Source organism: Populus nigra, chromosome 3, assembly GCF_951802175.1.
Source record: "Populus nigra chromosome 3, ddPopNigr1.1, whole genome shotgun sequence".
In the NCBI taxonomy this organism is placed as follows: domain Eukaryota; kingdom Viridiplantae; phylum Streptophyta; class Magnoliopsida; order Malpighiales; family Salicaceae; genus Populus; species Populus nigra.
In genome coordinates this window covers 10,162,467-10,187,756 of record NC_084854.1, presented here as the reverse complement: position 1 = coordinate 10,187,756, position 25,290 = coordinate 10,162,467, and the positions used below count along the sequence as shown (strand labels likewise).

General features: G+C 31.9%; 1 protein-coding gene across 1 annotated transcript; it reads right to left on the bottom strand.

Moving 5' to 3' along the window:
• Positions 1-9,369: 9,369 nt before the first annotated feature.
• Positions 9,370-16,469, bottom strand: LOC133688110 (mitochondrial outer membrane protein porin 4). Its single transcript, XM_062107499.1, has 7 exons — positions 16,226-16,469; positions 15,415-15,497; positions 14,641-14,708; positions 13,951-14,061; positions 13,688-13,774; positions 10,967-11,175; positions 9,370-9,917 (listed from the first exon to the last, which is right to left on the bottom strand). Exons 2-7 carry the CDS (start codon positions 15,461-15,463, stop codon positions 9,614-9,616), a joined length of 828 nt encoding a protein of 275 aa, XP_061963483.1. The 5' UTR covers positions 15,464-15,497; positions 16,226-16,469; the 3' UTR covers positions 9,370-9,613.
• Between the last annotated feature and the right edge of the window lie 8,821 nt (positions 16,470-25,290).

Sequence of the window (25,290 nt, the reverse complement as noted above, 5' to 3'; positions counted from 1 at the left end):
GATGATGAGGGTTTAAAATGTGAGGGAGAAAATAAAATAGTTGGAGTCGCCACTTCATAATTAAAGAAAACTATGGATCTTAAAATTGACACTAGTTTTTTGTTTGTTAGAGATTCAGGTATTGTGTTAGTTATGTTTAAGAAAAAATAGACACCAATCTTACCGCATCCTTTCAAATAAAAGGTTATTGTTGCTTGTGTTTTCCTAAATTGTTATATGCTATAAAATTCAGAGCTTATTCATGATTTATTTAAAACTTGACGTTGATTCTTAAAAATAAGCAACTCATCAAAAAATGATGTTAATCTTTAAAATCAAAGATTTCATCATTTTGTTTTAATTTTTAATAAAAATCTTGATGTTAATCTTTATTAATAGGATATTTCATCAAGTTTTTAAATTTAACAAAAACAATTGATGTTAATCCTCTATTTACCCCAAGTATGGGGTGTGATCTTAGCTGAGATTTTCATAAAGAGAATTTATCTCAGGTTCAAAAGGAATTGCAAGGAATATATTTGTTTTTAAAAATTAAAGAGAAATAAAAAACTTGAGAGAGCAAAGAGAAGGGTTTCATATTTTTTGTGGATATGGAAAGGAGAAGAATGTCATTTTTTATTTTTTGTTCTTATGAAAAAAAAATTATATCCTAACTTTTGAAAATTTATTAACATGAAAATGATAAATAAAATAATTAAAAATCACGAAATGGTTGAGAATTTTTCAAATTGCGTCAAGAATATATTTTCATTTTAATTTTTGTATTTATTTTCTATCTAAAAATGTAGGAAAAGTGATCCAAATGTGGGGTCAAAATCGACTTACATCAATTGTTACATATTGATAATGAGTTGTTTTTATTTGGTTGTGGCAAAAAAATAAATAAATTAGTTAACAATGTTCCAATAGTGTTTTATGTTTATTGGTGTTTTATAAGGTGCAACACAAGAATATTGAGTTGTAGTTAAAGTTGAAACATAATAAGTCTTGGTTTGGTGGATATTGAGATGCAGTTGTGCATCTACAATTTTTTATAAAATTATAAAATATTTGGTTGTTGTATTCAAGTATTAAGTGTTTTTCTTTAACACTTCTCTAATAATAGTATAGGTTTTGTTCTCCAATCAAAGTGTCTTAAAAATCCAAATAATATGATAGAATCCTTTACAATGTTCTAAAATTAGATGGAATGACCATTTGGTTACTTTGAAAATGTTGTTGGAATTTGAGTTTGTTTAAATATGAATGTTTAAATTATACAAAAAACAGTGGGAAGCCATAACCACTTATCTAATTAATAAGTTCATATTTTTAAGATGAATTTTAATGGTTTTTGTAGACTTAGAATCTAGAAAATAAAATGGAATATGGACATTTTAGGTTAGAAATTGGATATTGTGTGATAGAAATAATTAATGGTAGTTGTTAGCAAGCTATATATATTGGTGACAAGCCTAATAAATATGTTTAAATCCATAATGAGGTGTATTAGAAACAATAAATAAATGATATGTTTGATTTTTCTACATGCAAAAAAAAGAAATATAAAGCATCTATGGTTGGCTTTTATTATTGCATATGTAAAAGCAGTAACAAAACTCTTTTTTAGTGTCATTGTTCTAGTCGCAAAGCGTGGGTATAAAACTAGTTTTTACTATTACTATTTTAGCTATAACAAAATCTTTCATAATTTATTTTTCTTGAATTAACAACATGTATTTTTTTCTTTAATTTTATTTTTGAATTAACTTGTATTTTTTTTCTTATTTTCCTTTTCATTTTAGTTAGAAAAATAAAAGATTTAAGGGAATAAATACTAAAGTGAGGTTTTAAAGACATTCAAATAAAGGTATAGTTTTTGTGAAATTTATTTAGAATTATTATAAAAAACATTTCACAATAAATAAAAATCCATAATTTCTTTTTAGTAATAATGAAAAAGATAATGATATAAGACAATGATGTTCAAGGTTCCAATAAACTATATAAAAAAAATATATGGCTTGTTATTTGGACTATGATCTAAACAACAAACAACTATTATTTGCTTGTCATTTAGACCAAGATCCAAATGATAATTGCTTGTCATTTAGGCTATGAACTAAACAAGAATTGCTTGTCGTTGAGGACCCAAATGGAAATGAAGTAATTCCTTGACTAGCCTGCGAGGTGCAGATTTTCTAGAAGTTAGAGAGGTCCAACCAACCTTACTTGAATAACTCACCACACAAGTTGTCCAATACCTTGTTAGGAACAAATCTCAAGTTATATTTTCAGTTCCCATAATTCAAGGTGCTTCACACCACCTACTACTAGCACCATAGTTTTGAAACCCGACCCGATCATCGATTCGGTCAAGTGATCGGGTCACGGGTCAGATAGGTTAACCCGAGTTAACCCAAAAAAAAAACAAAAACACCTATACAACACATTCATTTTTGTTGAATAAACACATTAAGTTCTTCTGTGTCCATAGAAGTAAATTTTGGATCAAATGTCGAAGGAATTGAGTCAATCTCGTCGAAACACCTAATAAATCATCAGCATGCTTCTTTAAAACTTCATCATCACAATCATCTTTAATATCATTAATATTTATAACATCTACATTTCAAACACAATTAATAAATAAATATTATATATTAAACAAAATTTTATTTTAAATAATATTTATCACTAAATAATCATAAATCTCTAACTCACCATGATTATTTAAAAACAAATTTGACGTTTTCAGATCTCGATGAAGAACCCAATTATCATGAAGATATTTCACACCCTCCAACAATTGGAGCATTAAGCATTTAACTTCACTATGATTAAATGGTTGTCGCATTGACTTCATGAGTCCTCTGAGGTCATGCTCCATGTACTCCATCACCATAAAAATGCTATCAAGGCTACTCCCTACCACAACTTCTTTAACATCAACAACTGAAGGATGATGAAAAAAAGAAGAATGTTTATTTCCCTTAGAGAAGTCGGTGGAAAACCTTCACGTTCTTTCTCCATCTTTACCTTCTACAATGCTACAATTTCCCTGGTTTTCTTTTCTCTGGCTCTATATACAACACCATAAGTGCCCTCATTTATTTTATTTAGTCTCTTAAACTCATCAACACTTCTACACCCCTGAAGCATGTTTACACTTCTTTGAGGTGAACCTGCAGGTTCTGGTGTTTCCCAAGAATCATCTTCATCCTCAGGATCTGTATCAGAATCACAAATCAAGAGTCAAGTCGTCTTCTGCTCCTCTACTCCTCTGTTTTTGTTTCGTTAATTCAAATTGATTTTGTATTTCGTTAATTAGGTTTTCATCTGTCCTCAATTCTGCTTCATTCTTCTTCAGCGTTTTGGCCTTTTAAAAGGCCAAAACGACGTCGTTTAATGTCTGTTAATATAAAAAAATAGACCAGGTCTCACTCGGGTTTAACCGGCTGGACCGGGTCCTAGGTCGACCCACCGGGTAGACCGAGTTTCACCAGGCCAACTCCCAAGCAGGTTTTTACCTCCACCTGGACTAGTTCCAGGCCCGGGTCTGCAGAGTCCCGGATCGACCCGCCGAGCTGGTCTGAGTTTAAAAACTGTGATTAGCACACAATAGTCTTTAACCATGTCAAAATAATGCCTACTATCCTTACCCTCAATGTTAGGGCACCAACTTTCCTAATGATAGTTAGGAATGATGAGCGGTAACATCTCCATTAATGATGCTTTAATTTTTCTCAACCCACTTTGAGGTCACTCTTCATTATTAATCCACTCACCCGAGATATTTGCAACACCAAGCTCTATGATCTACAAGTAAAGTGACACAATCAAGATCTATAAATACATCGTTTCACCAGGTAAGTTCAGGATAAGCAATAAGAACACAACATAAGAACAAAGTCCTCACATAACTATAAATATAAAACAAAGCAAACCATATCATAACCACTTCTTTGCTCCTGCTCCTCTATCTACACATTTTTTTTACTACTACTCCTCACATTATTTTCTTTCTCCACATACTACTCTCTTTCTATATTTGTTGATTTAAACATTAGTGGGTCCCATGTTTTGATAAATAACTTTTTTTACAGGAAAGCTATTGGACCAACAATCAAGCCCGATCACTCTATTAGCCTAAGATAATATTCATAGAAAGCCCATTCTAGTATGAAGTTTTAATGACTTTATTAGTGACATCGTCTATGAAAATTTAAACAAAGCTAATCCATTCTCTTTTCACACCTATTAATCAAAATGTCTTTCCATAGCTAATCTGAGTCACGAGAGAGTGATTGACCTCTCTTCTACAAATAATTTAGATATCCAATAACTCTCTTATAAAGTGAGAGTTCTCAACAATGTTTTTCTAAAATACAAAAACAACTTCGTACTCTCTTGTTCCTCTAATGAGAAATACAACACGTAGCTCTATTGCGTACACCACTAGGTTCATATAGATAACTCCAATTTTCTAAGAAAACAAGGCATAAATAAGTGCAAATTAGGCATGAAAATGCTTATACTTTAACTATATGAAGAAGTTATTCATATCATGAGGAGCATTCCTAAAAAATCCTTATTCACATGAGTGACTACCACCATCAATCTTCTTTTAAATCTCACTTGTATGCTCCTTGTTGAAAAAAATACCCTAACATAAAATGAGATCAATGATTACTTGAGCTTCTAAAAATGAACATTATTCCTACCAGGTTAGAGACTCTCTAATTTGTCATCGAGTTATACACACTTATCTATTGAAAGATTGTATCTTTGTGAAGGCTAACTTGGACATGCTATGACGGTCTTATAAATCTTAGAGAATATATACAAAATATAAGAAGCATCATAGAGCTTGTGAAGTAAAAGAATGATATAATGTACAAAATCGTCCCTTTAATATTCCTTGGATATGCTCGGGTGTGGTATCACAATCTTGAGTCTAACTTTATCATTGACCTTTATGATCTTTGTGTAAGATTATCTGTTATTTCAACACAAGTAAACCAACTAAAAATACAGGATTGAGCTCTTTGGCATCACACAACAAGAAGATGAGAACACCAGAGCATAGTTCTAAGGGTTTAACAAGGAAATGCTCAATATGGAGAATTTACTCGAACTTATTACCTATAAAATTTTGATTAATAAAGCACACAACTATTCCTTTGGGGAATGAATATACACTCTTCCTAACAAAACTCTCTTTGATGTGAAACAAGCAATATAGAACCATATTTGGGTAGAAGAAAAGAAATGTGACCAAACATAGACACTCCTGTTTCTAAATAGTAGTTTATTAAACGCCATTAATACCCTACCAAGGCATCTAAAAAGAGCACCAGGGGATCTATTTGTGATCACCTAACATCCTTGAGTTTTTAACCATACCTCTTATCACTATACATGCTGAGGTATTGGTTGCTATTAAGAGAAAATAATTTGTGCAATATCCTCTTTTCCTTTGAAAAGTAATGCAAACACAAACTACTCTAACAAGTTTAGTCAATTTCACCAAGACCATAACCATGATATAGAGGAATGTCATGCCTTGAAAAAAAAAAGATAGAAAGATTGATCTTTATGAGATACCTCCAACAATTTGTAAGGAAATAAATATACAACCCGAACAAGTAAAGAAAGATCCTCACGATGCACCACTTGAGATCAAATAATTTTTTAAAATTATATCACTATTATCTTTTGAGCTTTTCAAATAAAAGCAGTAGTGTTTTTTCATGTCTCCAAGATAGGTCTCTAATAAAATCTCCATTACGAGATCTTTATTGAATTCCCTATGTCTTTAAATAAATCCTCACGATGCACAACTTGAGATCAAATAATTTTTTAAAATTATATCACTATTATCTTTTGAGCTTTTCAAATAAAAGCAGTAGTGTTTTTTCATGTCTCCAAAATAGGTCTCCAATAAAATCTCCATTACAAGATCTTTATTGAATTCCCTATGTATTTAAATGGGTCTCCATGTCTTCAATAAAATCTTCATGGTGAGATCTCCATTAAATTCTCCATATCTTTAAACGGGTCTTCATGTCTCCAATAAAGTTTATGTGATGAGATTTATATGTCTCCAAATGGATTTACATGTCTCCACTGAAATCTCCATATGTCTAATAAAAATATCAATATCCACGAGAATCTCCACATCATGTCTCCATGCAACATCTCCTTACACAATACTTTGACACTATTTTCACAATCACAAAGCATTTTCCACTTTCTAAATAATAATGTTCTCTACTTTAAGAGAAACAAACTCACCAAACCCTCATCTTTTTTGCAAGCACATTAACAAAAGCCACGAGTAGGCATGTTAGCAAAAACCATGAAAATGTTAAACATGATAGTATAAAAGACTTGATGGGGAAAATGATTATGTCAAGAAATTATATAAAAAAATATTTGCTTGTTGTTTGAGTCATGCCTCGAACAACAATCAAATATTTGGGCCACAATCCATATGGCAAGCAAGCAATTCTTTACTTGTTTTTTGGGCCATGACCTAAATGACAAGCAAACAATTCTTTTTTCTTGGCTTGACAGTTGGGCCATACCCAAACAAGAAGTAATTCCCTGACCATCATGCCAGGTGCAAATTCCCTAAAAGTCAAGGAGGCCCAAACAACATCGCCCATATAACTCACCATTATGGGGTTGTCCAATACATTATTGAGCACACACCTTAACATATTGTTTCAGTTCCTATAATTCAAGGAGTTGCACACCACCCACTAGCACATACTAGTCTCTACCCTTGTTAGAATGACGCTTACTCTTCTCATCCATAATGCCAGGGCACCAACTTTCCTAACGAGAGTTATGCACCACAACTAATGATGAGCATCAACTTCTCCACCAATTATACTTAAATTTTTCTTCACTCACCACGAGTCACTCTCTATCATTACTTCATTCACCCGAGGTACCTGTAACACTACTATCCACAAGCCACAAGGTAAGCTGATGTGATCAGGGTCTATAAATACCTTGGATCATCAGGTAAATTAAGGATAAGTAATAAGAGGACAACATAAGAACAAAGTCCTTAGAGGACTCCAAATATAAAGCAGAGCAAACCAGGCCAGTGCCACTTCCCTATAGGGGTGAGCAAAAAAACTGATAAACCGATTAAACCGAGAAAACCGGGAAAAAAATAACCAAAAAAACCAAACCGAAAAAAAAAACCGAATTAACTGATTAAAAAATCACAAAAAAATTCCGGTTCGGTTCGGTTTCGGTTTCTAAAGTCTAAAACCGATTAAACCAAACCGAACCGGTTCAACCAGCCAGCACTTGAAAAAAAACCACCTATAAATACAATGTTTTCTAACCCTAAAGCTAAAATCACATTCAGCCCTCAGCCCCCCCTGTTCTCTCTCTGCAGATCCCTCCCTCCCTTCACTCTCACTTTACTCCCTTCTCTGCATATCTCTCCCTCCACTCTCACTTTAGTCTCTAAGTAAGGAAGCCCCTTTGAAAGCATTATTCATTATTTGAGTGAATCCTGTCTTGTGACAAGTTTAAAAGAAGGACTATTGAAAGCGGGGATAACAGATTATCTTCTCGGGAAAGCTAGCAAGCCATCTACTTTCTTTCCTTCACCCCTCAAGTAGTAAGGCTTTCCACCCTACCAGTCCCAGTAAAGCAGATGACATGAAACATCACTTTAACAATTTTCAAGGAATTATTAATGAGTTGCCTGCAATGGGTATTAACTTTGATGATGAGATACATGGATTGTGGCTTCTTGAAAGTTTACCAAACTATTTAGAATGTCACTGTTTAACTCAGATGTTCTAAACGAGGAGATCAGAAAAAAGACATCGGGTTCGTCTTCCCAATCACTAATTATCGGTTTGAACCGGTTTGAAAGGGAAAAAAACTGAACCGAACCGAACCAAAATTAGTTGGTTTGAACCAGTTTTTGGTTCGGTTCGGTTCAAAAAAATAAAAAAAAATAAAATTGGTTTGGTTGTTTATTTTGGTTCAAAATCGGACCGAACCAGAAATGCTCAGCCCTACTTCCCTAATCCTACTCCCCTCTTCACTCATTTTCCTTCTGCTCCTCACATTATTTTCCTACTCCATATACTTCTCTCCTTCTATATTTATTGACTTAAGCATCAGAGGGTCTTTGTTCTAACAGAAAACTTGTTTTGCAAGAAAGCTTTTGGACCAGTGGTCAAGCTAGTCACTTCACCAGCCTAAGATTGCAGCCATGAAAAGCTTGGTATCATAACTAATGATGAGCATCAACCTTTTTACCAATAATACTTGAATAAGATCTCTCTCCATTATTACTACACTCACTTGAAATACCTGCAACACCACTCTTCATACTCCACAAGGTAAGCTGATATAATTAAGATTTATAAATATCTCGGACCACAAGATAAGTTAAGAATAAACAAGAAGAACACAACACAATAACAAAGTCCTTCCAAGACTCCAAACATAAAGCAGAGCAAAACCAAGCTAGAGCCTTTTCCTTATTTGTGCTCCTCTCTCCACGCATTTTTCTGCTACTTCTCACATTATTCTCCTACTATATATGGAAAGCCACTAAAACAACAGACTTGTTTTGCATGAAGAATCATGGTCAAGTTTAGCCACTCCACCAAGTCTAAAATCATAGCCACTCCCCTATCAAAAACCCATTGCAAAAATGTTGGCAACTAAAAACCAAATGAAGAAAAGGGATTTTATGTTTTACCAGCACCTATCCACATTATCCGTGTGCTTGAAACTTTATTTTTATTCTTAAATTGGAGATTCCTATAATCAGTACTATTTATTTTATGCAAAAACATGGCCACAGAATTCCTGTCTCCTAACTGCACACCTTGGACTGATTCCAGCAGCAAAGCTTAGCAGAGACTGAGATTATAGGTGCTTTGATAAATTGTTCATTAAGCCGCCAGAGATTCCAAATAAATCACGTACGTACTGGTGGTTAGTGAAAATTCGAATTTGCATAATTACAAATAACTTCAAATCCCAGTGATCGAAAGTACATTTCAAATACTGATGAAGAGTGTTTTGTTTTCGATTTCCATTCAAGTGATTTAAGCAAACGCCTGGTCTCTAAAGGACCAGAGAACGCAAGGATCCAAATCATGTAGCTACCTAGTCCCCTTCCAGATCGGGTAGAGGAAAGACTAGATAGTAAGAATTAAGGCAATCACACGCATACATGCTTACCGATAAAGAATACAAAGACAACACAGACAAACCAGTAACTATTATGGCAGTGAATCAACCGGCCAAAAAGGAAAAAATCATATATTCCAATTTCCATTAGACATCATAGAGCTGAAAAATCCAGGGAGATGATGCATCCCGTGCACTATAGCATTGGAAATTCAACTGCAAAAAATGGTATTAGGATCTCGTGATTTTTTCAACAGTTTATCAAAATTGGGTTCAATCAATCTCCCAAGCACTACTTGAGAACCTTTCATCATTGACTTATCTTTTGGTTTTACCAATATGTTGTGGTAAGAACTTAACCTTCCTTGGGCTCAGGGAAAAAAAATATAAAACGATACAAGTGTTCTTGAATTCAAGTGGCTGAGCAGAATAGAAAGTGATTTCACATTCATGGCTTCAGAGCGAGAGCAATACCATACTTTGGGTTTGCTGCATGGGTGGCCTTCGAGTCATACTCAGCTGAAAAGGTTATCAGCGACTTGGGTCTCCATTCATGTTGGTATAGCATTGCAGCCTTACCATTATCAGAGAATCGTGTTTTTACCACTGTAAATGGATCCACTGAATGAGAACTTCCAATGGTAAAACTGTTTTCAAGGGAGGAAAACCTGTGAGTCATTTCAGCAGCAACTGAATGGAAGGGATTCACTGAATGAACATAAGATGCCTTAAGAGTTTGTCCTTTGTCCGTCCTACGTAGCAAAAAAGACGAGTCAATTTAAAGGTGAGTCAATGCAGAACTTTAAACCAACAAATAGCAATCATTATCAATACAAAGAAACACAAACAAGTGATGCATATTTAAAATGAAAATCACAATAATAACCCCTAATACCTATGAAGCATAATTAGCTGTGCTTCTGATGAGTTATGATTTCCAAGATCTCATTGAACTCACTAAGAATCAAGTCAGAATCCATGTGAAAGAGGATTTTATGAAATAAATGTTTATCGTTCAAGCACCATAAATGTTTTGAAAACCAGGGATGCATTTAATAAAGATATGGTGAATAGAAAGTGATTACTCATCATGACTACAAGTCTCTAGTTGCATGAATATCAACAGAATGTTTAACACTTAGTCAGGACTAATATAACCTACGGTCCCATTCAGCTCTGATTCAGTAATCTAATGCATTATAATTCTTGCTTTCAGGATCAACCTGCACAAGGTTTGCATGTAAAAACTCAAAGTCCTCAAGGCATTTTCATAATGTTAATTTAATGACTTAAAAAGGCTACCACAAGAATATATACTGAAAAAGAACAAGTACCTGAGATACTACAAAAACATCTAAAAACAGTAACTGCTGCATTTTAAGAATATTCATTGTCTTTATATGGAGATTACTCAGCTTGGCAGCGGAAAAAAAAACTTTTTTTTTGCATGGGTAACAAATATTGAAAGGCATTGCAAAAAACAGCCTGCCAATATGAGCGTAAAAATTCAGAAGTGCCAATCTAAAAAGTGAAAATACGAATCAGCAAAGCACCACTCTGACTTGTTTAACATAGTGTTAAGCACTCTGTTCACTGTCACATGTCACAAGTACCATGCAGGATCTGACATCCAGAAATGCTCACAGCTAATTAGGTGTCCATATTTCATAGCAAAATAACAATTGGCAAATTTTACAAAAAAGCAAATACCTTTTAAGACAAAAAGACGCACCATATAAAATATTTAAACAGGGAATAAATACTCTTTTATACAGAGATATCAAGCATCCTGTATGCTTACAGTAAAAGTGCAGCAGAGAAATCTGGCTCGTTCAAGCCAATCCCAGCATTATACTTGATAAATGAAGAGGAGGCAGTATCAAATCCAACTTCACCGCCCAAACTAAGATTACTGCTTCCAATTGCAGCTGAGAACTCCAAAAGAGGATTTGGATTGAGGCCAATGCTGGACTCGATGGCTGCATGATGATGAAAGTATTGCACATCCAGCTGAGGCACAACAGACAAGAATAAGTCAGATTTTCAGCAAACCATTTCCTAAGGTTATCCACGGTTAGCAAGTGTTTCTGCAACAAAATGAAATCTAATGAAATTTTCTTAGTTATCATGTTCTACCATCTTAAACCTATTCCAGATTAATTTTTTTTAAAAAAATTGGTGCTTCTTTCCACTAGTTCATCTTTTCAGGTAAATCTAGTTAATTTAAAGCAAGGAGGTTACATATACTCGCAAGGAAATATTGCCACAAATATTTCACTTTTGTAATTCATTCTCATGGCCACAAATAAAGTAAAACAGGAATTACAGACTTCATTAAATGACTATAATGGACGGTTTTTTTCACAGATTCATAGGAATCAGATTATCAAAAAATCCTACTTTAAGAGAACTAGCAGGCAAGCAAGCAGAGTCATTACCACATAAGAGTTATCTAATCTGCCTGCCCCAATTCAGTTCTATAGTATCTCATGAAGTTTAAGGAAGGATTCCAGAGATGTAGTCATTCAGATTATTATTATAGATATTAAGATCTTACACTCCAAATTCAAATGAAAGCATTATTTCAGCAACCGTATCTGAAAAATCTAACCCTTGCTGGGCATCACACCAACCATGGTTGTTAAAAAAGTGTTTTAACACTAAAATTCACATTTTGGGATTTGAAATATGGTAAACATGTGTTTAAAAGGTTGCAACCTTATCACTGCTGTTTGGCATTTCAGAACATTGGAGGCAGTGAACTTGCATGGCAGCCATGTTTTGGGCCTTTTTCAAGTTAATGGCTCACTTAATTTACATTATTTCAAGTGTTTTAGTGTCCTCTTAATTAACAACCTTTAAAGCTTAATTTCCTTATTTCAAGAAAAACCTCAACTGGCAAAGTTTGAAAGATTGTCATGTGCATGATCATAGGAATCATCAAAGCATGGCTGAAGGGTTTTTTTTATTATTATTTGTGTGTGTGTGCGCGCATGTGTGTTTCTGGTTAGTGCTTATCAATTAGAGAAAAACAAGGCTTTACTGATTTCATGATGAATTTGCCTTAATTTTTTTTTTCATATTTATAACATAACTAACCATGTTCTATTGGAGGACAATGATGATACAAAATATCGTAACAGCTGCAATCATGAATCTCCAAGTTCAAGGGGAATTTTACCTTTCACTTAATTATTTCACTAGGATACTGTTAGATCTGAGCTTAATCCTTGCTTTTTCCCTCTTCTTCTATATGCAGGTATTGCTTGTTTAATTCTAGTACTAACCATGTTCTATTGGGGAAAACAATCATAAAAATATTATATCTGCTGCAATTATGACGTTCCATGTTCAATGGGTATTTTACCTTTCATATTTAATTAGCAGCATTGTCAAGAGGCGATAAGGAGCTCGCCTAGGCACTCCAGGCGAGGCGACAATGCCTTTATTAGCCTCAAGCGATGAATTTCAATGAACCGCTGCCTAGGCGAGCGACTTATGAGTGGGCATCAGGCATTAAAGCAAGTGCTTGAATGAAATACTTCTTTTTAGGTTGGATTTTTCTTCTTTTTTTAACTGATTTAATTTTTGACCTATTTGTCCATTTTTTAACTTATCACAAGAAACAACTTGGGGTTTTTTTTGTAAAAAAACAAAGATTAGGGTAAAGGAAGGACACTTGAAGAGAAACATCAGCCACGCTTTGCGTTGAACAGAGTCTGAGAACAACAACACAGGTACAAAACAAGAAAGCATGAATGAAGATGTTTTTGAAAATTAATGAATAATGATCATGATATTTAAGATTGCTTTTTAATCTATTTGGCTACTTGTTACTTTAAACTATCTTATTTTGTTTTAAGGGTGAAAAATATAACTTTGTACGACTATGTTATGGTATTTTATATTTTCTTTTGATTTTCTAATGATCTAATCTTAATTGGGAAGCTATATATTTTAGATTTGTATAATATAATGTACTATTATACATATATATTTTTTTAATCTATAGCATATTGCCTTGGTTCATTTGGGTGAGCGCCTCGGGCATTTTACAAGTTTGGTGCCTTTTAGTGCCTTTCGCCTTCGAAAACGCTGGATTAGGGTATTATTAAATAGATCAATTCAATCACTTGCTTATATTACCATTTTTTACAAGCAGCAAAAGCTTGTTTAGTTTTATTCAGCTTTATGCCTTCTTTAGTTATTTAAAACTTTGGGTTGAGTTGCAAATCACATTAAATAATAGGATGGTACATCTCCTTGTAACAAGTAAAAGGAAACTGTCAGTACCCAATTATGGACCAAATGAATGACAACTAGATAGACTTTCCACTTTAAGCAACATGAAAAGGCTCTATATAACATACAGTGACGACAAGATTATCAAATTCTGAAAGTAGCAAAAAATACTGGGACTCATGCAAGGAACAAATAAGTTCCAAAACAAATGCATCTCTGTCAGTTCCATGCAGCATGCAATTTATTTATTTTTTTGTTGCACAATTGAAAATGCACTGACCTTGCCAGACTTGTGATCAGGTATTTTGAAACTAAATGCTGCTTTAGTGCTGGGTAAAATGTCATTGACAGTCACTCTGGTAGACACCTGTCAAAGAGTAACACATGGAAACAGATTAGCATGGTATCAAGGCATGCTTCAATGCAAATAATGGAGCACTGACAGTATGTCCAAAAGACCATAGCAAGAGTAAGAAATTAATTTTAGCTAGGTGAGTGAAAACGCCATAAATTCAGACTCAATACTAGAACTTCTCTCCTTACATTAGAATAGGTATCAACTTTCACATCCACAACAGTATTTTTGCTCTTGTACAATGTATTTATATCACCAACAAAAACTTCATCCTTCTTCAAACCTGTAGCTGTAAAGCCCTGCACATACATTTTAAAGATAAAATTAGATAGCATCACAACCTAGAATATTCTAGAATCTAGTAGTTCTGTTGGATAAAGAATAGTTCAGTGGACAAAGATGGACCACTGAACTATTCTTTATCCAACAGAACTACTATATTCTAGAATCTTATTGATCCCACACTGATGCCTCACAAGTGCATAATCATTACAGTAATAACATATAAAAAATACAATAGAATCAAGCCAAATATTTGAATAGTTAAAATGGCTCAATTCCATAACAAGAGAGTTAAGTAAAACAGTATATTAAAGCATTTGGTGTCAAATCTGAAATAAACCAGAAAAACATGTCCCATACAGCTAAATATTATTACAAAAAGCACCAAACAAATTAGCAGCATGGATAATGACAAGTAAAATCAGATGGTACCATCCCAACAGCTCGCTGTCTTAATTCAGTAAAACCATATGCTAAAGCATTTTGGTGTAAAATCCAAAATAACCAGACCAACCAACTCAAACAGCTAGATGTTATTACGAAAGGAATTAAATAAATTAGCAACTTAAATAAGGAAAAGTAAAATTCAATGGTACCATTCCAGTAGAACTCAGAATTGACAGGGTAAACTTGTGATCATAGTTGTAATCTTTGGTCAGAAGATCTGCATAAGATAAGCAATGTTTGCAAGAAATTAGAATTTATATCCATAGCCAAATTGAAAAGCCTAATTCAGTCACCACAGAAGCTAACAATGACAGACAATATACATGAAAAGTTGCTACAACTAAGGAAAAAGAATATAGTAAGAGAAGTCTTTTGTATTGTCTGACAATCTGAGCATCTAGGACAAGCATTTGACTGTAATATTTGGGTTTAGACATGATTCTATTGATGTTACAAGGTCATTTATCATATCCATAACAATGAAGCACCACCATGGATGCAGTATACATCTGAACTCCATACGTACTCCACACAAAGGTGCTTAGTACCATGAGTTGTATACATTTCACAGTATCAATACCTAAAATATTCTACAGGCAGGATTGCTACCTGAAGTCCAAAGGCATGGTCACAGGTATTTTCTGCCCAAATGGTGTAATGTGTTACTTAAGGTAATATAAATAAAGGGTGGAATTAATTTCCACTTCAACAGTTTAATACGAAAAGGCACCTTTCCCTATCCTACCATAAAAATTGATTAAACTTGATTTCAACAGTAAACACCAAATTAAACCATTAAGCATTAACACATATACACAGATGAACAAATCAAAACATGCATGTGCTAGCATACATGAGCATATCTAGTATCTCAAGAACATATGACCGAATGGTTCCTAGTAAACATATTATAAAAGAGATACCTTTGGCTCTTTTGCCAATATCTGAAAATGGAGCTGGTTGGCTGCCCATCTTTAATCAGGACAAATGAATTGCCAACTATACCCTGTTAAACCAAAACAATGCACTTACGCCACAGACCAAAAAGAAGACTTCTATCAACTAAAAAGGAAGTAAAAAAAGATGAAAGCCCTCGAAAAATACACGTGCATTGCATCAACATACCTAGGTACACAAACCACCATTAACATCAAAATGAGAAAGAAAAAAAATTATATCTTAAAAAAAAAAGGGGCCATAAACAGCAATCACATCCACCTTTTCCACGACCATTTAAGTACTGCTACTAAGTTTCTACTGCTTAAACTCCTATATAATAGATAACACTTTACAGAAGTTTCCAACACAACTAGCAGGATTTTGCAAACCTCCATACGGAAATGTTCTCTTTGCAACTAGCAAAATATTTGCAGGTGCATACTGGATCAAAATAATTTGAAAGCAAAAAGAAAAAAGGTATAGCAAGGCATCAACATAAACACTGATTTCAAAACATAACAATAATAATAGAAACCCTAGCTTAAGAAATAATTAAATAGGATATTTATCAAATATCTTTCCTGTGTCTCGTTTATATATGCAATTAAATTAATGAAAAAAACAAAATATCGATTCGATTTAATTCGATTTAATTTCTTTCAAACCGTGCTCAAGTGAAAAATCAAATTAAAAATAAAAAGGAAAATAATAAATAAATCAGAATAGGGTAGGAAAATGTACTATAACCTTAAAACCAATATTTGATATCCATACACGAGAAAGAGAGATGCTTACAAAGGAGAGAAGTGAACGGAATGAAATAGAAAGCGCCGATGATCGCCGACAAGCTCGGCGGCTCTCGTGGCGGATTCAGGCGGCGGCTTATATATTAAATGGCTGAAGAATAAGTAGAAGTGGTATTTAAATTTGAATGGTGCAGTAGTAGGGACCAAAGGAAGGCCAAGGTCAAAGACGCGACACTAATTCGAAGAGGGGGTGATTTGGTTACTTAAAGGGGAGATAGATAGAACAGGCGTGGATCTCGATTGGAGAGGGGTTTTTTTAAAATAAATATAAATTGAGAGTTTTTTATTTTATTTGACTGTGAGGCAGTGAAGTTGGCTGTCTGTTTTTGAGGATTATCTATTTTTTTAAAAAAATATTTTTTTAAAATATTTTTAATAGAATAATATCAAAAATATTTTTTAAAAAAATATATTTTTTTAATATATTTTCAAATAAAACTTATTTTTAAAAATAAATATTATTATAACACCAAACATTATAAGAGCAAAAGTTAAAATGAAATATTGCTAATATATACATATTAAAGTTTGTTTGTTTTTACATTTCAAAAATATTTTTAAAAAAGTTTGCTTTTTTTATTTTTTTCTTGAAATTTTTTTTTGATATTTTTGAATTGTTCTAATGTTCTGATATCAAAAATAAATTTAATATATATATATATGCATATTTTAATATATTTTCAAATAAAATATATTTTAAAAAATAATAGTTATCGCCAAACTCTTACTTTTTTATTAAAGTGATGTAGGTGACCTTGAAAATATAATATATATATATATATATATATATGCAATTATTACCTCATTCTAGTTCCAACAACACAAATAGCAACCCATATAAATTTATAGTTATTAAATCTAATCCAATAAGGGTTTTTATTAGGATTAATTAAAAAAATTATTTTTAAAAAATAATATTTAAATATATTTTTAAAAAATAAAAATTGAGATTTGATTAGATTATATTACAAGTTAACCAGATCAACTTTGAATTATTTTTTCTTGACACTCAAGTCGAGCTAATCTCGAGTTAATCAGTCAAATTAAATTGTGTTTAATAACATTGTATAACTTCATTTCATTGCTCTTTTTTTTAATATTTGTGATTTTTTTTTCTTTTTAGATATAAAAAATACTTACAATAACTTCAATTATATCATCCAATTTGTATTTCATTTAAAATATTTTTAGACAATTTTCTCATATTAGAATTATTTTTTCCTTTTTTTTATTTTTTAAAATCCCATAACACGGTTTTATTATAATATATTTCCATAACGTTTTTATAATTTATAGAAAAAGATAAATCTCAACAGAAAATGATCAAAGTGCAAAACAAGGTGAAACCTCGTGGCCAAACTCAAATTATCATGAGAAACTTCCTTTTGATCCATTACTTTCCTTTTTTGTTCTCAACATTCCTTTAGTTTTTTCAAGTTTAATTTTCATCTAAAAATTTATTTTATTTATTTTTAAACTTTTGAGTTTAAGAGACGAAAGAGAAGCTCATCAAAAACGGTAAATGAGAAAGAAAATCATTGATTAGCCACATTTCAACAACAAAAAAGATCAATCTTGGTGTCAACAAATTCCATTTAGAGAGACGAGTTTCATTAAGTTGTTTTTAGACTTTCTTCTTATTGGAAAAATATATTAAGGTTGAGAAAAAAAAATTCCAATTTGATTTTATATTTTTGGACAACTTTAGAGGTTTTTTGAGTTAACAGATTAGTTTATTGAGGTACAAAAGATGTTTATTAGATGCTTTTTGGAAAAAAAAAAAAAGGTTTTAAAAATGGATTTCTAAGATCAAAACACCATGTATCTTGATTTTATAGGCACCTCTCCGGTGGTTAAAATCTAAACAAGCAAATGATACATCATTTGTCTTTATAGACACCACATTTTTTATTGTTATTTTTATTTTTAAAAAAGAAAAGGATGAGCAACATGTCATTCGCCCATTAAAAAAAGAAAAAATAAAGAAAGCTAATTGTGTGGGCTTGGCTTATAAACCAGCACATGTTTGGCTCTTTGTGTATTAGGTTTAATACTAGGGCTTGACCCTTTTATATATATATTTTTTGGATTTAGATTTAAATGCACTATAAAAGAAACGTAATATTATATTTCAATTATTATTCAATTTTTCCATGGTTCTCAAATAATATTATAGGTTTTAATAGAAATGTTAGCAAAAATGTTTTTTCCAATTATTATGTATGAAATATGAAAAAAAAATCATGAATATTCAATTAAAATAAAAATTTATGTTTTTTTAAAATTTTTAATAGATTTTTGACATAATTTTATCACATTTATTGTTTTTTTTTTGTTTTCACTCATATAGAAAATATTGAAACTTTATTTTACTAGTTTTTTTAATTTGTTTTTAAGACCATGATGGATTTTTATTTAGAAAATAATGTTTGAAAGTAAAAAATATATTTCCGTTATAACAATCAAGAGGTGCATTAATAAAAAAAAAGTTTAGATTGAAGAAGTATATTTTTTCCTTCTTATTTCAAATGGTTGAAAATTTATTTCAATAGAGTATAAATTAATATTTTGGCTAAAAAATTTAAATTTTTGGTGTCACACCTAATATCATGACGAATATAAAAATGATAAAAATGAATAAGGAGTTGCCACATAGTTTATAGTATAAGGAACCCTAATTGGTTTTCAGATATTTTAAAATAAGAACTAGTTATACTAAAAGAAAGATGGATAACACTAAAATATACTACCTAAGGTAAATTACTTTTATGTTCTAATTTGTGATAATTTACCCATTAGGTCTTTCTATTTGTTTGTCTAAACTAACATATTCTTGAAAATAAAAACATAGGACAATGATTTAGGATTAAGTATGACTACAAGGTTTGATTCTCACTTTTAAAATGCGAGGTCTAAAATGCGAGTGTTGGACCCTAGAGGATGATGAATATTAAACTAGGCTTTTAAGCTCATTCCTTCATCATGTCTCAAAATAGGTGTATGGGTCATCACTCATTCTCAATGGACCTTTTGAAATTATGTTAACTCGACCCAAATTAAAACTCATTATGGTATAAAGGAATATATTCTAAATAATTCCTATCATGAATTCTCACTAAAATAAATGAAAATAACATCTATTTATTAAAGAACATGCTACATATTTTTAACTTTTGTTTTTTTTTTAACGTTATCACCGTATAGATGACTGTATTAGTAGGATAATGTTTTACTGTTGGATAAAAAAAGAAAGTCAAAAGGGTATTTTCAAGGCACCTATCAACTCACAAATTGATATGCACTTTTTAGAAAAATTAGTTTAATTTATTTTTAATTATTAAAAAAATAATGAGAAAAGCAAACAAACATAAAGAAACACATAATCAAAAAATCTTTTTTATGTACAAAAATATTCCTACCATTTTTTTTTAAGAAGGAAATTATTATGAAATTAAAATAAGAGATATAAAATCAAAATGCATATAAAAGTCAAAGAAAATTGATGGACATTGAAATTATTTAGTTTTCAATCCTAATAATGGGGTTTGGATTTTTTTTTTATCACTCCATACACATAAAATTCCCTAGTGATTATAAATTTCTAGGGGTATCCACGAATCGGGCGTGAATTTAGTCCTCATATGCTTATTCATTATTATTGTTGTTGTTGTCAACTATTACAAGGATTACAATATAATAATAAAGAAAATAAAAAAAATAGAACCAAAATTGACCATTGGGATAACAAAAAAAACATCAAAGATTTTCTAAAACAAGGACTTAGAACATTGTTGGCATTTGGAATCCACGCAGTACCAACTAGCAACACTTGGAGATCCTGGTTTAAAAGGTTCGTGCTTTTCACGTACCTTATATAAATCATGAAATAAACACATGTGAATATAGCCCCAAATAAATCTTCTCACATAAATTCTTTAAAACTATCAAAATTCAGCCAAGATTTGTTGGTGAATTTTATGTGTAGTTGACAAGAACGAAGGAAATTAAGGTTAACTTGGCATATTAGAGAATAAAAGTGATGAACCAAGTTTTTATCAGTATATCTTTACCAAAAACCACTGAATCAAGAAAGATTTACGATTATGAATTTTATGGAACACAAGCACACCTTAGTGAAAATGTGCTCGATTTAGCGCTAGCCAGATCCAGCCACGATTGGGCATGGTAGTGTGCCAAGTCCTAGCCCAAGGAAATGTCCATCCTCCATAGGCACCCCAAGGAAATGAGTATCCTCCTTGGACACGCCCAAGGAAATGACCATCCTTCTTGGGCACACCACCAAACCATCCTCCCTCATACACCCAAGAGAATAAGCATCCTCTATATAGGGCACGCCTAAGGGACGAACCCAACCTCCTTTGGACTTACCCAAGGGACGAACCTAACCTCACTTAGGCTCACCAAGGGAAGGACCCACCTCCCTTTGTGAAGAGCTCAACCTTCATGGGCTCAACTACATTTGGCGTCTTGGATCCTAATCTCCTTGCACCTTTTAGGTGTATAAAAGTCATCTAGGGACTCATCATATTTTCATTAAACATTAATACAGATGCAAGGAATATTTATCCCTCATTAAATGCTCTTAAGGTAAAATTACACTTCAAACCCTCTTTTTTATAAAAGGACAAGACTCATGGGTTATAGATATACCATAAAACCTTCAAAATAAAAAGTTCACAACTTTTTATCTCTTAAGATAAAAAATACTTCGATTTCAGAGCGTTAATAAACTTAAAACTCAAAAACAAACATCTTTGTTCCTGGAATTTAAGACATTTTTAAGTTATTTAATACATTTTCCATAAAGATACTAACTTTATCATCGGAGGGTCTTTGAGCCTCCCGATTGAGTTTGTTTTTACAGGTACTCAAAACTTTTATTGTAAGCCTGAAGTTCCTTAGATTAAAAAGAAAAAGTCCAAGTACGTGAACATATTGATTAACCACTATCTCAAACACTAAATAATCTTTTATTTATATTCCTAGATTTTGAGACATCATAAAAAAGGAATTGGGTTTTTGTTTTTTTTTAAGGAGAAGAATCTAGTGGAGGTTATTCTAGAGTGTGATGAAGGATGATGGCTTGGTTGTTGATGGGTTTAATTTAGTTAGGATTGCTTAATGATACTGAGCTAGGTAATGGTAAGTTCATAGTGGTGAAGATGGATGTATGATGGTTTTAATGGCGTTTAATGGTTATAGAAGGAGGAGGTAGCATGGTGAATGACAACTGGTTTGTTTCTTAGGTTATAAACATAGGTTGTAATAATGGTTTAGGATGGGGAACTGCAACGCTGTAATGCAAATATGTCTATGACAGGTGAATGTAGAAGCAATTGTGGTGGTATATTGGCTGAATGTTGTGTGGTCAAGGAAGGTGATTTGGTTTATGTTTAGAAATTTTCATCGTGGTTGGTAATGGTGTTTAATGTGATGGCTATTATAGAAGAAAGGGAAATCAAGCTACTAGTGTTGACTATAGCGACGATGGGCATTATAAGGTTGATTTACAATTGAGTTATTGTTTTTGAAGAGGAAGCATCTGATGAATTTTGGTGGTGACCGTGTATTTTGGATTCTTTTTATGGATCTAAAGATCTAGAGTGTTGATGAACGATGTCTATTACTTTTGTTTGTGTAAGTATAAGTTGTAGATTATTGTTTTGTATGTGGCAGTGTGTAGTGGTTATGAGTGATTTATGGAGATCTAGATCTTTGATGGTGGCTGCTAGTATTTTGCTTGTGCTAGTAGAGGGTGGTTGATAATGGTTTTGTGGGTTATAGAGGCTGGTAGTAGGGATTGAAGGCGGATAAAGGTTGGTTTAATCAGGTTAAATGCAGGTTGATTGGGTTTTTGGTAGGGAATTTTTTATTTTTCAATTTGTGTATTTCTTCATAGGACCTTCATTATTTGTTTTTTGTATATGAGCATTTATATTTATAGTAAAAGAGTCCCACATGTTATAAAAAGTTTAATCTCTATTTCTTTTGAAATTTGATTTTGAAAAGAAAATTTGAAAAGGAAAAAAATTGAATAAAATTTATCACGATGATCTGATTTTCTTAATAGGAAAACAAACCATACATTTTTTAGTCATTGATTTTCTTAACAATTAGCAAATCACATTCTTAATCATAATTAGTCCCTAATTTTCTAATTTTTAAATTTAACCCCCTCTAAAAAAAATCTAAGAGCAAATGAGTTCAAATTTAGGTTATGATAACTGCTTTCTATTTACACTACTTATAGTGCAAAAACATTGAAATTTATTTTTTGGCTTTGTGCAGTAAGTTTGTAAAGAATAATAATATAAAAAAGTGATTTTTTTTATTTTTTATTTTTTAAAAAAGGAATGATCAAAGAAAGATCAACTTAGGAATGTTTAAAAATAATCAACTAGAGATATTTGAAAGATGATTGCTTAAGAATCTTTTGAGAAATGATCGACTTTGAATCTTTTGATAAATGATCAATTGAGGATCTTTTGAAATGTGATCAACTGGGATCTATAAAAAATGATCAACTTGGAATCTCTTGAAGAATGATTGACTTTTAAAAAATTAATTGATCGAGATCTTTGAAAGATGATCAACTATGGATCTTTTAAGCAATGATTGACTAGGGATCTTTTAAGAAATGATCGACTTGGGATCTTTTTTTTAATAATGATTGATTTGGGATCTTTTGAGGAATGTCAACTTGGAAACTTTTAAGAAAGATCAACTAGGGATCTTAAAAGGCAATTAGCCTCATGAAGAATCTAAAAATAAGTTAACTCGAGATCCATATGAAATGAAGGGATCAACTTGGGATCCATGCCAATAACTTGATTAACTTGACATCAATTGGATAAAAAATAAAAGGATCAACTTAGGATCCGTGTAAATGAAAGGAATAACTTGGGATCCAAACAATGTAATGATCAATTTAGGATCCACGTAAACAGAAAGATCAACTTGGGATCTACATGAAAATGATGGGATCAACTTGGGATCCATGTGGATAAAGGGATCAATTTCGGATCCATATAAATGAAAAGGTCAACTTGGGAACTACATGAAAATGATTGGATCAACTTGGGATCTATGAAGGATAAAAATACTACCTTAATTTTAGAGTTTAGCTGGGATTCAGTTATAAACCTCCTGATTTGAAGAGTTCAAAACTTCCTAGTGGTAGGGTCGAATTTTAAAGGAATCTTCCTAGATCCTTGCTAGACTTGAATTCATTAGAGTTTTATTGGATTCCACTATGAATATATATTTCTATAAAGCATTGAACAATGCCAAGCATTATAGGTTAGATGACATGAATGCATATTTACCCGGTCATAAATATAGGTTTCCTCTCTTTTGTAATCCATCTACCTTATTGATGATGAAAACTCGTTATTTCTAATATGGCCTTTCTCGGTCACTTAACTCACTAGCGCACTAGTGCACTAGCCCACTCGAGTTTATCCTTGTATATCATTTGTCTAAGTGATTATATATTATACAACCTACACCTTGTACAATAGATATCACCCTTTTATTTTTGCCACAAGAAGTTTTGTTTTGTCAATCACTTTTTGAATAGTGACAAATTACTTCTCTTCCATGATATTTACCTCTAATTGGATTATGCCTTCTAAATGTGGTATTCGTTTAACAACTTATAAAAAATTTCATCAAATCATCTCATGCCATAGATTCTTTTAAATAAATTTGCTCCCAGCTGATCAGTTGTGTTCAATCTCCAAATAGTCATTAAAAGGCACACATATATCAACACCATTATCAAATATTTCTTCTACTATTTATAGTTTGTGATCATTATCAAACTATTGTTATTATCTTGGATTTCTCTAGACTAAATTATCCATGTTATTTTAGATGTGTTTTATTTTTCAATAGTTGTAAAAAGGCTTGTAAACATTGTCATTATCATTAAATATGTCTTCTACCACTTATGATTTGTGGTAAGGGTCTTTATGTTATCATCATTGCAAAAGATTTCTTCAAACTGAATTTTCCCCCAACTAGCTTGACCTTACACACATTGTCACTTATCAAGGACTTCTCGGATAATCTAATTGTTTACCTTCCACGAGGCTTACACACTTTGTCATCATTTTGTTTTTCAAATTGAAGCATTATCAGCTAATTTAGTTAGTTACCCAATTCACATGCCTTAATATCATTCTTATCAAGAACTTTGTGAATTCAATCAATGATCACTTGTTGTCTAAAAACTGTCTTTCTTGCCTAGATATCTAACCATAAAATTTCAAGGATCGCATCCATTTAAGTCTAATTGTTGAAATAAAATCATTGAGATGTAAATTTGAAAGTATTTTTGTGAAGATACTTCTTTGGTCGAAGACCCAAAACATGTCATTCAATATCAGGATAAAGTTTTATGGGTATTTGGTTCACAATTGACAAGGTATATGCTGATTATGAGAAAAAAAGTTTAACTCGAAATTAAACTTTGCATGGATCATGAATTTCATGATAAATAGGCTTTTTAGAAAGAAAAGATTGGATTTCAAAAGTGGGTTATTTGGCTTTTCAGAAATTGAGTATCTCGCTTCATGTTATGTTAAACATATCCATTTATCTTATGATTCCATATCATAAAAAATGTGGTACGCAAACAGGTCATTCTTCTTCTTCTTCTTCTTCTTTTCTATTTGTTTTTTTAATATATATTTTTTAGGCTCACACCATAAAATATAAACAAGTTTTTTTTTATTTGAAAAGACTTTTCAAGGCATGTAATGTAGGCTATGCTTTATGATTGTGAAAGAAAGGATATATAAAGCTCAATTGGTATTTAAAGGTTCAAAGACATAAGATTACTTATCTAGTGTAGAGATCTCTTAGATTTGCTATTTTGACTTAGATTAACTCATTTCAATCTCAATTCTCCAAATTTTATATTATGCTTTGTCACTAATATTTCATCTTTAAATTTGGATTTTATACTATTATGAGGGACATTTTAAAGAGTTGTTTATCTTTTTTTTTCATCATTTTTTTTTCATATGA

Excerpts from the sequence above, each read along its gene's own strand:
- LOC133688110 (XM_062107499.1), bottom strand. The coding sequence starts at position 15,463 with ATGGGCAGCCAACCAGCTCCATTTTCAGATATTGGCAAAAGAGCCAAA. Across the intron at positions 13,775-13,950 it reads AAGTTGATACCTATTCTAAT|GTGTCTACCAGAGTGACTGT; the intron begins GTAAGGAGAGAA and ends ACTCTTTGACAG. Across the intron at positions 11,176-13,687 it reads CTGATCACAAGTCTGGCAAG|CTGGATGTGCAATACTTTCA; the intron begins GTCAGTGCATTT and ends GTTGTGCCTCAG.